Source organism: Archocentrus centrarchus, chromosome 15 (assembly GCF_007364275.1).
Source record: "Archocentrus centrarchus isolate MPI-CPG fArcCen1 chromosome 15, fArcCen1, whole genome shotgun sequence".
NCBI classification, from domain to species: Eukaryota; Metazoa; Chordata; class Actinopteri; order Cichliformes; family Cichlidae; genus Archocentrus; species Archocentrus centrarchus.
The window spans coordinates 26,212,721-26,228,197 of record NC_044360.1 but is presented as its reverse complement, the minus strand read 5'-3'; the positions used below and the strand labels follow the sequence as shown (position 1 = coordinate 26,228,197).

Genomic DNA, 15,477 nt, shown 5'->3' with positions numbered 1-15,477 from the left:
GGCGTATCGAGCTTGTTCCAGTACATCAGCAGATGCTCAGTTGCATTCAGAATCTCAACACCTTGAGCTTATTGTTGTGTCCTTTTCGCTGTTTCTGGATATCTTTTGAGGAAGGTGGAGGTGATGCTTCTTTAGTAAGTGTCATTGCCATTGGAGCCTGGGGGAGTTTAGGCGGGTCACATATGTCAACGTAACATCCACACGAATGCCTTAACCCAAGGTTTTCCTGCAGAACATTACACTGTAAGACACAGTCCTTGTTATACACTTCACTGGTTAGGAGTTTTAAGGTACTGTCTGATTGGTGTGTTACTCATATACTTAATGGCAACAAACAAATGATGCATGACGTCTTGTGAATTTCGAGTTAAACGGCTCCGTACGCAGCTGTTTACTTGCTGTTTGAGAATGGGGTAAAGACTCAGGAGGCAGGAGACTGAATAGTATAAGCCAAATGATGATGATGATAACGTGTCCCATGAGACTGTTTGACTTCCTCCCCTTCTACCTAAAGCCTTTAACCACGTGACGACAAGCATCACATTTAACTCCTCAATATGTAAGAGCAGGTTTTTATTTTTTCCCAATGCAGACTGATTTCTTTTAAATTAAAACGCGGTTTGCATGGGGTTCATTTTCATGATCTAAACTCGTGTGGAGTGCTGTTTGCTTTTTAAGTACATAAATCAGCTTACTGAATTAGCAGCTTCATTTCAGCAGGATTTCTGATGCTTCAGGCCACGATTCTTTTCAGCACCACCGATTCATTGAGCTGTAATTAACACCAGTTTTGTCCTTCCATGACATCGCTTAAAGATGTCATTCAAACTTAATAATTCCCTGAAAATCTGTAACTACCATATTATGTGAATAAATTGGAAAGTGTTCCTTGTGTTGTATTTTCACCCATAAAGGCCACTTCCTCTCTGTTCCTTCTTTCCTTCTGTCTGCTTTTTTTCTTTGTCTGTCTGCGTGCTGCTGAGCTCACAGTGATGATACATTTCTGTGCTCAGGTCTAATTGCAGACTTTCTTCCATTTCTTCTTCCATTTCTGCATCTTGTCATTTCTGTCCAAGCTACAGGCTCCAAAGTCATATATGTCTCTTTTAAATATCAGTGATCGTGCCGTTTTATCTCCCAACACTTTTCAAAGTTGGGAACAAAGAGTTCTTTAAAAAATATCATGACTGTTTGTGCAGAGAATTATCACGTGACTCTCACATTAGCCCACAGAGCATTTCTCAGCTTAATGTATTTTTATGACTTTTGTGTCTTTTCTTTTCGTGTCATCACTCCCATCAGCCAGAAGAGGCAGGCAACTGCTTTTAGCAAAAACCTCTGATGAACCCACTGCATGCACAACACCAGATGGAACAAGTTAGCTCCTAGCTAGTCAACATAGTGAGGCATCTGTCAGCTGAGGAGATTTCCATTTATGACTTACTTAACTCAGGTGTCTCCCCGAGTCCAAGGGCATTGCTAAACATGTTTTCTGGCATAATTGTGGCAGATTCACCACAATGATATTCTGTATGATTTTCAAAATAGTACAGTCCTTGATTACAGAGAGATGAAGTCTGTTTAGCAGATTAAAATGACCACCCACTGATTTTATTTATTTTATTTTTTTTAAGGGCTTTTTTATTTTCAATTTTGTGCACAGTCTTCTTTGCAAAGACGTCAAGAATTATCTAACAACATCTAAATGGCTGCTACAATCATTATGTAATAACTTCCAAAGTTCTGCACACTGCAGCTCTCTAATATGATGGTAGATGATAATAGAGTGATGGCTCACACAGCCACCTGCCAGCTATGTTTTGAAAGTGCTTGGCCTTTTCCAAACAGTTTGCAAGGATGAATTCTCCGATTGTTACGTGTAACAAACCGTCTGGTGTGTCAAAGTTGTCGCATCATGCTGTGATGCATCACTTCTTCCCTGGCTGTCACTGATCACTCGCAGGGGCACATTTGATGGTTTCACCATGGACCTCAAACATCAAATTCTGTGGCAGCCTGACCAAAGTTTCATGCTGACTATGGTCACTCGTTGCTTGGACCAGAGACCACATCGAAACTGTCAGTGGCAAAGCCTTCAAGCCTATCCAAACCTGAAGAAAGTGCACCATGTCACCAGGAGTCTGCTGAGTTCTGGTGTAACACAGTCCTATTACAGAGATCATACAGAACAACTGACCTGAACTCTGGTGCATGCCAACTCACTTTTTTATTTAATCTTTCCATACCAACATGCCATCACACACATCACTGCTCACCATATCTGCCAGATAGCTGCTACTTCATCATCCTTCATAAAATAAAATTCAGGGTAAAGGGTTGCTGTTTTGGAGAGGACCAAGAGAGATCCAACATAGCAGAAATGCTGGAAGCACTGTTTGCAGATCAGTGACTGCCTTAAAGAGATTTTATTTTGTTGTTGTTTTTTATAGGCACATCTTTATTTTTTATGTATCTACAAAAAAAAACCCCACACATTTAAAGGTTGCATTGTAATTTACAGTCAGCTTGAACAGATGATTTAAAGTCATTCTCTCCCCATTTCTTTTTTCCCTCCTTAAACATGCACGAAAAGTTTTATTAGCTGTCGACTGAGCTGTGTCTACCACACATTCTCCTGTTTTACATTTCTCCAATGTCCTGTCCCAAAAAAAGCTCCATTTTAGCTGAGGCCACTACATTACAACTGTGTTTAAAAACTGCTTAGTTTCAGGTCAAGACCCCACAGAGGCCCCAACAGGCTCATCAGCGTTTAGATAAACACAGAGAGAGAGAGAGAAAATATCCCACTTGGCTACTCATGGAGACAATGATGCAGTCAGACAGCGTGGACTGCGGATCACTCTCGCAGACACAACCTCACATTGAGCTGGCGGGGGTTATGGAGATAAGGTGTGCTTTATTTAGCAACGTCAACATGATGGAGCCTAAATCATGACGCCACCACTGGCTCCACACCTGCCTGTGGCACAGAGCGAGGGCAGTCCGGCACACGAGAGTCGAATGTACCGACTTTAAAGCAGCCTCTTTTATCTGCACGCAACACATCCAAACCGTTCAGATACAGTGATAAACTGAAGCATTAAAAAATTTGTCTGAAGTCTGTGAATTTTAAACTGAGGCTGTCACCAAGTGTGCTGCAGGAGCTGAAGGAGTTTGTCTTGCAGATTGTAAACGTATGTAAATAAATTTTCAAGCAAATCGACTGTGATGTTGATAAGGGCTTAATGAATGTTTGATGGCATTATGTCTTTTAGAGACACAAAAAATGACTCAACTTTGTTTTGTTTTTTTCTGTTTGCCTGGCTCCTATCCATTTTTGTTTGGGTCTTTGTGTTGGTAGACTGGGAAGCTTATGCTATTGTTGCATTCAGTTGCTCCTGCTAAGTGACAGCTAAATGCCTGAAATGCAAAATGTAAATGCAGGAAGAAGAATGTTCCCTCGACAGGGTTGTTACTCTTTTATGCTGATTTGGACCGCGTTCTAACTCAGAGACATTTCCTTGACGTTCATTTATATTTTAGCTGCATATCTCGTCAGCACAGCATACTATGCTTATGCATATAGAGAGCTCATCATGATGTGACTGTGCAGGCCTAGCTCTTGTTCTTGATATTTTTTTTTTGATACTGTATTTATGATGACTTCTGTCTGATCCCCATTTTTTCTCTCTCTTTTTTTTTTTTTTTCCTGCCTCAGGATCTGAAGAAGGTGCTGTCTTTCCCCCCATACCCTGGGGAGTTTTTGCACCCGGTCGTGTATGCCTGCACGGCGGTCATGTTGCTCTGCCTCTTCGCCTCCATCATCACGTACATAGTGCACCACAGGTATGAAGAAATCTCCACCTTGATTTTATTTATGCATGCATTTGGGCTTTAATCCTCTTCTGCGTGTCTTGCTTTAATTTAAAATTGCAGCCATTAATTTCACTTCTGCATCTGGACATTCAGGCAGACGCTTATGTAATCTCTTTATTTCCCACCCTTTTACCTTCATGGTTGTTTTTGACTCTTCTGTCACAGATCCTGGGCTGACTGCGGTGTGAGTCACATGCTTTAGGCTGGCATAAAGCACTGCAGCATGTCTGACTAAGAGGATATAAAACATACACAAATGTGTGTATGTGTGTGTGTTTTAGAGAACCACAGCAGAGATAGATGCATCTAATGGATTTCTAAGGAGTACTTTTGCCACCCCTGGTCTTTTTATTCCATATGGAGATGAGGGCAAAAAATGGACAATCTACAGACGTACGGTGGCATCTGTCTGCTCTTCTTAGGTTCATCCGCTGTGAATGCTGTTATTAAAGCACGAGGGAGCCTGACTGGCATATTGTTTCAGCACAGCAATTCATCATCTGTTGTTCTTGTAGAGCATCACTCATTTTATCACATCCTTGGCATTAATGTGGTATTATTGTAATAGCTTTCCATCTATTTCCATATAAAGGAACTAAGAAATCTCTCAAATGTCACATTTTCAAGAAATATTGTTTTATAACACAGTTAGCTGATATATTTTCACGCAGATTTTTTTTTTGGGAGGAGGTGTCTGTCCTTACTCTGACTGAATTGCAGAATTTATTAAACTGTTCGGCTCTTGCAGTTTACATCCATCTGTGACACCTGGGATGGAGACAGGGTGGGTCCTTCTGCAGTCAGACAGTGATGACAGCATCTGGGGCTCCAAACAGCAGCATCACTTTCTGTCGTCTAGCACTGCAGTATTGATGTTTGAAGGAAAAATTGAAAATTGCCATAGAGGCAGGAGACTGAGATGTTGTAGATTCAAGTGAAATGAAAAAGATTCCCAAACACCAGTGTGCATTTTGTAGTTTTTCCACAAAATAAAGTACCTAAAAATTAGAGACAGGTGTTTTTAAAAAAAAAAAAAAAAAAAAAAAAAGAATTAAATTTAAATATGCCACCTTGTGTGATTTATGGTATATTCATATCACTGCATTAGCAGTGGATTTTTAAATCTGTGTCTTGATTTTAAACATTTCAGCTGCATATTTATCTACCGATATACTGCTGGTGATACACCACTGGGCTGAGTTTAGGTTCTCCATCACTTCACCAGTGATCAAAAATGAGCATAAGAATTTATGAGAGGCATCGCCTAATCATTAACATTTTTATTTAACTTACTTTACCAGAGTGGATGGGTCTGTGTGTCCGAGTAATCCTGGTAACTATGTTGTCAGGGTCAGCTTGCCCAGCGTAGGGTTTCCCAAAAGAATTTGGTCCTGGCTGATGGCTCAGACTAAGTGGAATTCAAAATAGTCCCATGAAGACAACATCTTGGCACACATCAACATCATCTGGAGAATGGATGCTGTGGCCCCACCCTGGAGCCAGGCCTGGGAGAGGACTTGGCCCATAGGGCCCAGCTGAGCTCAGCCAGATTAGGCTGCATAGGTCCAACCAGCTGTAGGACCACCACCCACAGGAGGGGTCGCAGCAGTCTGAGACAGACTAACAGTCAAAGGCAGAAACCTTGATGAACCAATTCCTGGGCTCACCCTTGGCGATAGCTCAAGAAACCGAGTCTTTCAGGAGAAGGTCAGAGAGAAGCTGCTTTTCCTTTGCATCGAAAGGAGCTGAGGTGGTTCAGGTACCTTGCTGGGATGCCTCTTGGGCACCACACCTAGTAGGTGCCCGAGAGGCATATCCAACTAAGAGGAGACTCCAGGGAAGACCCAGGAAACCCTGGAGAGATTATGCATTGCAGCTGGCCAGGGAACGCCATGGTATTCCCCCAGAAGTGCTGGAGATGGTAGTCAGTGAGATGTGCCTCTCTGCTTACTTTGCTCCCTTCATAACATGGACACGCAGCAGAAAATTGATTAATTGATACAAACTACCTATAAGAATGACAGCGAATGATTAGAATCGAGCAGTAGGTGCATACAAGTAAATTCATGCAAGTTTTAGTTTAAAGAGCTTGTGTTTACGTGGGTAACACATGACTATGACACTCCAAAAACCTGAACAGAACCAGGGAGACACACTCATTCATCACAAAGTGCTTTTAGGAGAAAGAATACATAAATTCCAGTTCAAACTAGAGTGAGAACAAGCCCATATTTAAGATATGACGCCAGAGCTTTTGTGGTGTCTGTCACACACAGGGGAGGGTTAGAGGGCTTTTCTTTCAACAGCGCTCACATTAACAAACTCCAACACCTCCTCCTCCTCCACACCTCCCTCTAGGCTCTCCCTAGTACTAAAACACATCTCTGTTTAGTAACACTTTAGTTGTGTAGTATCACTCCAGCTGACTGACAGTATCCAAGCTGTGAAGCGTTGGGACTGTGTTAAATGGGCAGAATAGAATAGAGGCTGTCCAAAGGCACCGTGTGCAGCGTGCATGTTGAATCTGTCACATTCTCACTTCAGCTTGCTAACACGTACACACATGCATAAATATATGAATACACTGTGTGCTTTTGGTTCTTTCTCTGCCAGTAAGATAGTTAGACAGAATCTGTGATTAAGGGTGCATGTGATGTATGATGTATGAGCCAAGGAAGAACATAGTGGTGGGTATCGTGTCTTTGAACCCGAAATCCTTTGAGCCCAATTGATAAAATTTGTGTCAAAAGTGTTTACAGTCATGACTCAGTGAAAATGAGAAAACACTGATATCATGCTGTTAGAGTCAGAGGAACACTTCAGTAATTTCCAGTTTATACAGTAACCACCCATTTTATCTCTATAAACAGATATCTGCATATGAATTTGCATAATGTGCATTTGTATTGAGACTTTTTTGACCCAAAAGCTTTCTGCTTTCAGTTCCGCTAGTCTGCTTGTAGTCTTATCATATTTGAGCAGGCTTTGGTAAAGAGTCTGTGTGGATTTCAAAAAGAGATTTCATTTGCAAATGCAATCTCGAAAGCATCGTTTAGGAGGATAGATGATGGGTCTCCATTGAGCATAATCAGGAGCCATACCTGATTTGAATTTGGCTAATCTTCCTTTCAAGATCGGTCCTTGTGCGTCTCAACTGATTCCAGCGTGAATGCTGTGCTTTTTCTCAGAATGCTCGCATGTGCACGCTGCGATTTCACCGCAGACCTCAAACTTGCAGCTCAAGCCTCATGGATCTCATTAGTGTTGTTTTCAGCTGGAGCCAGCAGTGAGAAAGCTCCAAACCGACTGCAGCACAGTGATGAAACTCACTAGTGAATATAGCAGAGCACTTAGCAAATACAAATCTGCACATTTTCTGAAGTCATTGGACACCAAGTTAGGACCACAAATGCTGGACTCACATTTGTCAGGGGCATTAGTTCAAATGAATGCCATTGTTACTCCAAGTGTGCTTGATGTGTAAATGGACACCCGTTTACTCACACCCATGTTATATTTTATGTTATTTGTATGATTTGTCTGTTATAATATGGTGGATAGGCTCCAGCCCCTGAAAATGGATGGATGGATGGATGGATGGTTAATATGGTGGACCACAGTTCATTGCAGTCAACACAAATTTTATTATTTTCTTATGTTACATTTATTTCAGCCATATATTCCAATGCTTTTGCCTTGTTGCCCCCTTTTTCTCCATCATAATTAACATGCATTTTCATGAGACCAATTCCATCTAACTGTGTAACAGTGCTACAGCCTATAGTTTATGAGGCTTCAGCAGCATATTTGGAATGTGTCTGCCACCAGTGAAAGGACTTGGCTGAAACTACTCATTGTGTAATGTGTCATATTACACTGTCCGGAGCTTTATTGTCCCTTACATTTGGCTAAGGAGTGGATAGAGGGTGAGAGAGCAGATGCAAAGTAAGGACAGTTTTATTCCCCCTACACTCTGGGAGATGGGGATGTGGAGGGTTGCCAGGTTAATGTACTTGACCCAGTGAAAGCCCAGAGCAGAGCCTATGAAAACCTCCTTCAAGGGAGGCCTGAAGCCGGCCTGATTTATGGCCTCTTTGCTGGAAGGAGTTCAGTACCTGGACCGCAGGAGAGGCGTCGACAACAGTAGCTTTAATTCTTCCTCCCCTCGCGCAGAGCAGTGAAGCCCAGCCCCAGAAACACCTCACGGCTCACTGCTGAGCCACTGCTTCATCTACAGTTGGCTCACGTGCAGCTGGCACTCCGCACCTCCATTTTGGGGAGTGGAGATTTCTAGCACGGGGTTATATAATTTTACACGGTGACAGTGGCTGTAAGGATGAAGAGGTTGGAGCTGATGCAGGAAAGTAATTAAAAGAATAGATGGCCTGGTAATTAACACAGTCCAACAAATATGTTGGTATTTTCTGACCTATTCAGCTTATTTTCTAACAGATGGGTGAAAACCAATGGTTTGGGTTACCATAACTGCCATGCTTGGGGCTGCTACTATATTTCACAAAGTGGATAGAGTGCATAGATGTAAAGTGTAAGAACTTCAATTGGCCAAACCAACTGGAAGCAACCTCTTTTTTATTTAATCATCACACCAGCTCAGTGATTCCTATTTGTGTGCATATGCTGCATCTACTGTATGTGTGAAGGTGGTGGAAAAAGCTGTGTGGGAAGGACGTACATTGAGTTCTTGCAAAAAGAATCTGCAAATAGCCCTCTGCCTGAGGTCCATCATTCTAAAATAAGCATTATGCATTTTGTAGCAGGGAATTAAATTAAAGTCGTATCTTCTTTTGATGACACAGTATTGTGTCTTTCACTTTGTACATGTAGGGATCTCTTTCTTTTTTTGAAGGGGCCATTTTTTATTCACTTTCTTTTTATTGTCACAAGACTTCAAACAGCATTCCTGTAAATAGCATTCTTCTCAAAGTTCAGTCGGAATTAACTTAAAAGTTAGTTGAATGGCTTTTCTGTGTTTCAGCCTCCAGTGAAAACATCGAATACTAAATAGACTAAAAAAGTATTTAGAATTTTTTTTTTCAGTTCTTCTTGCTTTTAAAAACAGTGTTATATAGTAAATACAAACAAACAAAAAAATATATAATAAGACAGTAATGTTCTTGTTTTTCATAATACAAATGTTTGACTAAAACGATATTATTTTGGGGGTTGTGTTGTGGTGATCTTTATCAACATATCTGCATATGAATATGCAGAATATATAGGCAAGTGGCAAGATTTTTGCTACTTGAAGATTTCTGGATTTCATTTGTAATCCGCTTGTAGTCCATGTTCAATCAGTCATGCTCAGCGTGTTTCAGGAGGCTTTGGCTACATGTACTGTAGTTAAACAGTCTTGCAATGAATCTCTTGCAAGCACATTTTTTTATTAGCTTTTTAAAATATATTTGCATTTGTAAACAGTGACTTCCTTGATACTGCAAGGCCCCGTAATATAGACTGTTGCAGGCTAAGTCAGCACACTAGCTAATGTGTTCCCAGATTGATGTTTAGTGTCCCAAGGTAGGTTTTTAGGCAAATCTCCTGTGATGTTATGCAGTCTTTTATTGCATTACCATTACTCTTTCAGAATGAATGAAGTTAAGCCACAGTTAATCTGCCTGTGCTGGTGCTTCCCAGTTTAAGTTCTTTGAGTCGCTGGAAAAAATGGGCTCACCTGTCCAAATGTGGACCTGTCTTCAGTCAGGCACAGAAATACAAATAGCTCGCAGTGTTCCAGGTAATAGGTTTATGTTGATTAAAAAGACATCACTTTTAGGAAAAATGTAAATATCTATTACTCACCAGGTGTATTGCCGGCGAAGTATATAAAGCTTGTTTACGCTACTCGGTCTCTGTGGGCAGCATTACTGGGTTCTTCTGCAACTATATATATCTATATATATCATATATATCTATATGGTAGATGCAAGGCAAATGATAACGATAGCCGATTCAGACATTTTTAAATAATACTGAAAGTAACTCATGGGAAATATGCACCAAAACAGTGTGGCATTTACCAACTAATTTTTTATTTCTTGAATTTTTTTTTTTTTTTCTTTCTTTAACAGCGCAATCCGCATCAGTCGGAAAGGATGGCATATGCTCCTCAACTTCTGTTTCCACACAGCGCTGACCTTCGCTGTGTTTGCTGGTGGCATCAATCGAATCAAATACCCCATCATCTGTCAAGCAGTAAGTGCATTGCATTTTTATTCATCCCACTCTCAAAGCTTTTCCAAAAATTGATTGTGAATGTCTATTCAGGTGTCAGCAACCAGGCTTGTGCAGTATGTGGATGTACAATAACCCCGCTTTGTGCGCCTTTCATGCTTCAGCTGCATGTATGGTCTGGTCACTCTTAGTAAAGTGGTGGCCCAGTGAGCTCTGATGATTCAGGCTTTCCCATCATAAAAGTCTCTCTATTGTCTGTCTGTGTCTTCTTTTTTTTACTTAGGCTTAGTGGTGGGCATGGTGGTACAAATACTGTGGATGTGTTAGCAGATAAAAGATTTTCTGGTCAATAGAATTTTGCACAAACGTGTTTTTCTTTGAAAATTTGAATGTTGCATTTACCATACCCCCTTTTCATTAATGATGCCCTGTCTGTATACTTGAGATACGACATGACTGTTGATTGCATCTCTGTCTTCGTAAACATCTGCAAAACCAGCTTTAAAGTGTTTTTAAATGACTGCATGTGCATGCTTGTACACATGAGATAAGCGTCAGGACCTTTACATTTTTAATAGTCTTTCCTTGATGAAAAAGTTATGTGTTATGTTGTGCTCCTGTCTTTGACAAGACAGTAATTTTGGATGATAGTTTATTGTTCAGTTTGTTTTTCTCCGTTTGTTTTATACCATGTGCACAAATGTGGGTGTATCTAATTTTTTCAGCCAAGCTTGTGGGTTACTGTGTATCAAGAAGTATTGAATGAGTGACTATGATGTTTATGGTCCCTGGATAAATTCTGCTAACTCGTTCTTTAGCGCTGACTCACTGCTTATGAGCTAGGCTCTTGCATGTCCCTTCCTACAGGCTGGCAAGGTTACTGTTTTGGAGGTCCTCAATGTCATTCAGCTGTGTCTTCTGCGAGTCTCTCGTCTTGGACTGCAGCTGATGATGGCAGCTCTTTTTATGCTCTGCACCCTTGATGAGGTTTGCATAGTTTTAGATAAATCATTCTGCACTCCAGTATGGTTAGTTAGACCATAGACTCAGTGGTGAGGCAGTTGAATGACTCTGAAGACCATCACAACAATCCCTGAGTCAAGCTGCTGTTAGGGAAACAGGAGCTGGTTCGCAGTGACTGCGTTTTTATATTGAAGTACTTGCATACAGTTTTAAATAACACTCTTTCTAAACTTTGGTATTCCACTTGAACTTAGTAAGAGTGTGCTCTGGTTATGACACAGTTTGTAAATGGAAGACAGAATGAAAAAAAAAAAAAAACCCAAAACAAACAAACAAACAAACAAAAAAAAAACATTACCAGTAGAACTTTCAGAATAAAATCACAGCAAAAACGAAGCAGTTTGTGATTTGGGTCTTAAGCCTTGAGATGATGTGATGGGCTTTGTACCCAAGCAACCACATGTACAATTAATTATTTGATAACATAATAAATTAAGACACCTAACTTGTCCTGTGAAATGTCTCAACATCTAAATAACAGATTTTCATGGTTCCAAGAGGATGTGACCTAAAGACTACAGTGATTAACTTAATTTGAAATAATTAGGCAGTATAACTTTCTTATCAGGAAATAATCAGCACATAAATACTTATTATATGCTGTAAATATAAAGTTAATACAATTGAGCCACCCCTCATTTCTTTATATTTTGCTAGAAAAAAAGGGAAATAGGTGCAGTGATTTTTTGAAACATGCAAACATAAATGGAAATACAGTATATGAGACAAAAACAGCATTTGTGAAATTCTAACAAGCTTGAAAATCCATATTTGGTGTGACCACCTTTATTCTTCAACACAGTCTGAACTCTGTGAGGCAGCTTTCTTGTAATTTCTTTAAGTAGTCTTCAGGAATAGTTCTCCAGGCTTCTTGAAGGACATTCAAAGCTCTTCTTTGGATGTTGCTACCTTTTGTTCTGTTCTCAGGATGATCTCACACTGCTTCAGTAATGTTGCAGTCTGGACTCTGGGGAGGCCAATCAGTGACTGATAGTGTTCCACTGTGTGCTTTTCTATCCAGGTATGCTTTTACTGCATTGGTAGTGTGTTTGGGATCATTGTCATGCTGAAAAATAAAATCAGACACTTTCTAAATGGTATTACATAGTGGATCAAAATCTGGCTGTGCTTTTCTGTGTTCATGAGTCCATCAGTTTTAACAAGATCTCCAACACCACTAGCAGAAATGCAACCTGAAACCATGACAGAGCTTCCACCATGTTTTACAGGTGGCTGTAGACTCTCACTGTTGTACCTCTCTCCTGATCTCCTCTTTACATCATCCTCTTCTTTCAGCCGGTCCCTTTAGGGGTCCACACAGTGGATCATCTGCTCCCATCTCACCCTGTCCTAGCATCCTCTTCTGTCACAACAACCCTCTGCACATCCTCCTTCACTACATCCATGAACCTTCTCTGTGGTCTTCTGCTTTTCCCCCTTCCTTCCAGTTCCTTATTCAACATCTTATGTCCAAAATATCCATTATCCCGCCTCTACTCATGTCTCAACCTTGCCTCTCTAACTTTTAAAGACTCCCATATTAAATTAAAACGTCTACATGTGTCACTTGGTAAAGAAGCTGGAAAAATCAAAGAGGTTCTTGGCATAATTGCTGTATTGTTATTGAACTGTGTCTCTGATGTTTGTGATAGTTGACACTGTCAGAAAGAATGAAAGGATGAAAAACAACAGGTCTCTTCTTTAACCGTTTCACATAGTTAGAATACCATATGGCCCCCGTGGATTTCCTATCAATTTGATTGATAGCTTGACCTACCTCGGTAGTGAGCATGAAACATCAGCTGGAGCAGAGCATCCTCTACTGTCAGCTCACCTCAGCAGGGGGCATTTACTGTATGTAGCCACAGAGAGATTGATGTACACCTCTTTCCTACTTCTCACTCACAGTTTATACTGTCTTCAGTCACTGCTTGTTTGGATCAGTTGGCCTCCTTTGCTCCATTCTTTTGTATGCTATCCCACATTTGGGACCCAACTCCTTCTTCTGCTGTCACAAGCACTTTAGGTGGCCCCCTATTCCATAGTGTAACAACTCCACCTCTGCTGAAATATAGCCAGCTTTTCTCGAGTTGTCTAGCAGGAGGCTCGGTGACAGGCATGTCTTAAAAAAGCCACCACTTGTGTCACAGCCGTCAAGTCTTCCCCTACGATGGTAACTGACATGAAATGGCTGGTATTTGTCAGAAATGGCAACTTACCTCTGCTCACCTGCTCCCCGCCTTTTAATATCACATTAATGACTTTGCTATACTCACTTTAAGAGTGCTTTTGTCTAGTTAAGCATATCAGATCATATTTGATTAGATAAAGTGGATATTCAGTCTTAGACGCCGGACAGCACATTAGCAGCATTTTCATTTGAAAATCTTGATATTAAAAATTTAAACAGCCAGTGGGATGAAAAATTTAAATCCGCTTTCATTTATTTTATGAATAAGGTGCAATTTAGATCAAGTTCAGAGTTTACCTGAAGGGGTAAATAGAGTCTTGAGAAATGCACCACTCTGATTAACAGTGGTTTTAAATTTGAGGGATGAACCAACATAGCTTTTGCAGGAGATCTTTGTGGCAATGTAAGAATAACGGCGACTCTTAACCGAAGAACACAGTGGTCCTCACAGAAACACGATTGTTAGCTTTAGTTTTTGCGCCATTCGCACCGCATGCTGTTTAAAAGCTGCAGCTCTCTGGATTGGAAGACTTTCAGTCTGAGCATCATTGAGTATATAGGTGTCCTGTCAGCATTCACAACAAGCTTGAGAGCAGAGAGGAATGAATGATGTTCAAACCAAACTGATCTGTCTTAAGTTAAGAAGAGGCAGATGCATGTAATTCTGTGCCACCTCCATAAAACATCATCTAAAATGAGTATGAACTATTTTCTATATGCTTTTAACATTGTAAACAAGCAGATAGATACCTAAACATTATGAAATGTGTCCAGCAATATCCCTGCAGGGTTTTCTGGTGCAGCTGTGTAATTTAACTGACCTTGCCACTGGTTTTTAAACTTACTTACCTTTCATTCATTTATTCAACTTTGTCCTGGGGCCTTTGAATACTTTTTGATGCTCCTCCTTTACCAAATCACTGCTAGCAAAATCACTCTTGGCAGATTTGGGAAGGAGCCCAGATTGTCTTCATTCCCAATGGGATTGAGGCAGGCCCCACCAGACACAACTTGGGATAATTACAGGAATGCTTGAGGAGATGTGTGATTTTATGATGCATACACACAGTCAGACTCACACACAGATACATGCATTGCCTGCTAAATTCTCTACACTCCCCCAATCACCCCACCAGCCTTCTCTACGCACACACTTACCCCCCTTTCCCCTCCCAGGGGGACAAATAAGTACATGCTCTCCCTCCAAAAGAAGCAACTTCAAGGAGCTCTGAATCTAGATTTGGCAGCTCTCACAAGACTTCAAGCATGCACTCCCCACCCAGCCCTCACCCCTCCTCCTTTTCCTTCTACACCTGCATCCCATACTCATCCGCCTGTTCTCTATCTGCATGCCGGTCTTCAGTCGTGCACCACTACTCCACCCACTGTGGCACTGTCGCTATGCAGCATCCAGTGTCTTTACAGCCTCAAAGTCAAAGTCATCTGTAATCTCAATTTCTATCTTTTCTTCAAACAAGGCTCGCTTTATCATTGATTTGAGCAACACCCCAGCTGTCACGCTACATTTTCTGCTTGCCCGGGCTAAGCAGGAGAACAACATACAGTATATCGCTGTTCCCACTCGACTTACCTCATCTCACCTCAGACCATCAAAATTTGGATTACACTTTGCAGATGATTGTTCAGTAAGTGTGACCAGCGTTAAATAACCTATTAATTTAGAAAAGAACTTGGCTAAGGATGACCTAGATCTGAGGTTACATCCAACTGTCAGCTTAAAGATGCCATACAGAGGATTTCCCTAATTAGCGCTGCACTGTGAAATTAGTTGTGATGGCAAAAGCTGGTAAAAGAGAGAGAGAAGGCATTACAGTATTACAGTGATTTTGCTTTGTACTTCCATTGGGTGCAGTTTAAGTTTTCCTGAGTTCATTTCTCCATATGGAAACGGCTTAGAGTGGACCTATGCACCAAAAACAGTTTGGGAACAATATAATGAATATGAGATAAAAGAGAAAAAAAAAACACCTTAAAGGGAGTTTTGAAAATGGGACTGTTAGTATATGTGAAATGTTTTAAAACAGTTCATCTGACAGTGTTAGCTGAAATACAAGCAGGTGTAGGATAGAGTTAATTGAAAATTCTCAATTACTTACTTTTCACATTTCTTTTCCCTCCAAAACTATGATAGTGTTTATTCTGACTTTAAATGTCAAGAGCTAGGTTCACAGAAA

At 40.8% G+C, this 15,477-nt stretch overlaps 1 protein-coding gene across 1 annotated transcript in view; it reads left to right on the top strand.

Annotated features, from left to right (window-relative positions):
• adgra1b (adhesion G protein-coupled receptor A1b) overlaps positions 1–15,477 on the top strand; it is a 165,805-nt gene that overhangs the window by 136,540 nt on the left and 13,788 nt on the right. The window contains exons 15-16 of the mRNA XM_030748152.1: positions 3,719–3,846; positions 9,966–10,089. Coding sequence (XP_030604012.1) covers positions 3,719–3,846; positions 9,966–10,089 — 252 coding nt within the window. The remainder of the gene's footprint in view (positions 1–3,718; positions 3,847–9,965; positions 10,090–15,477) is intronic.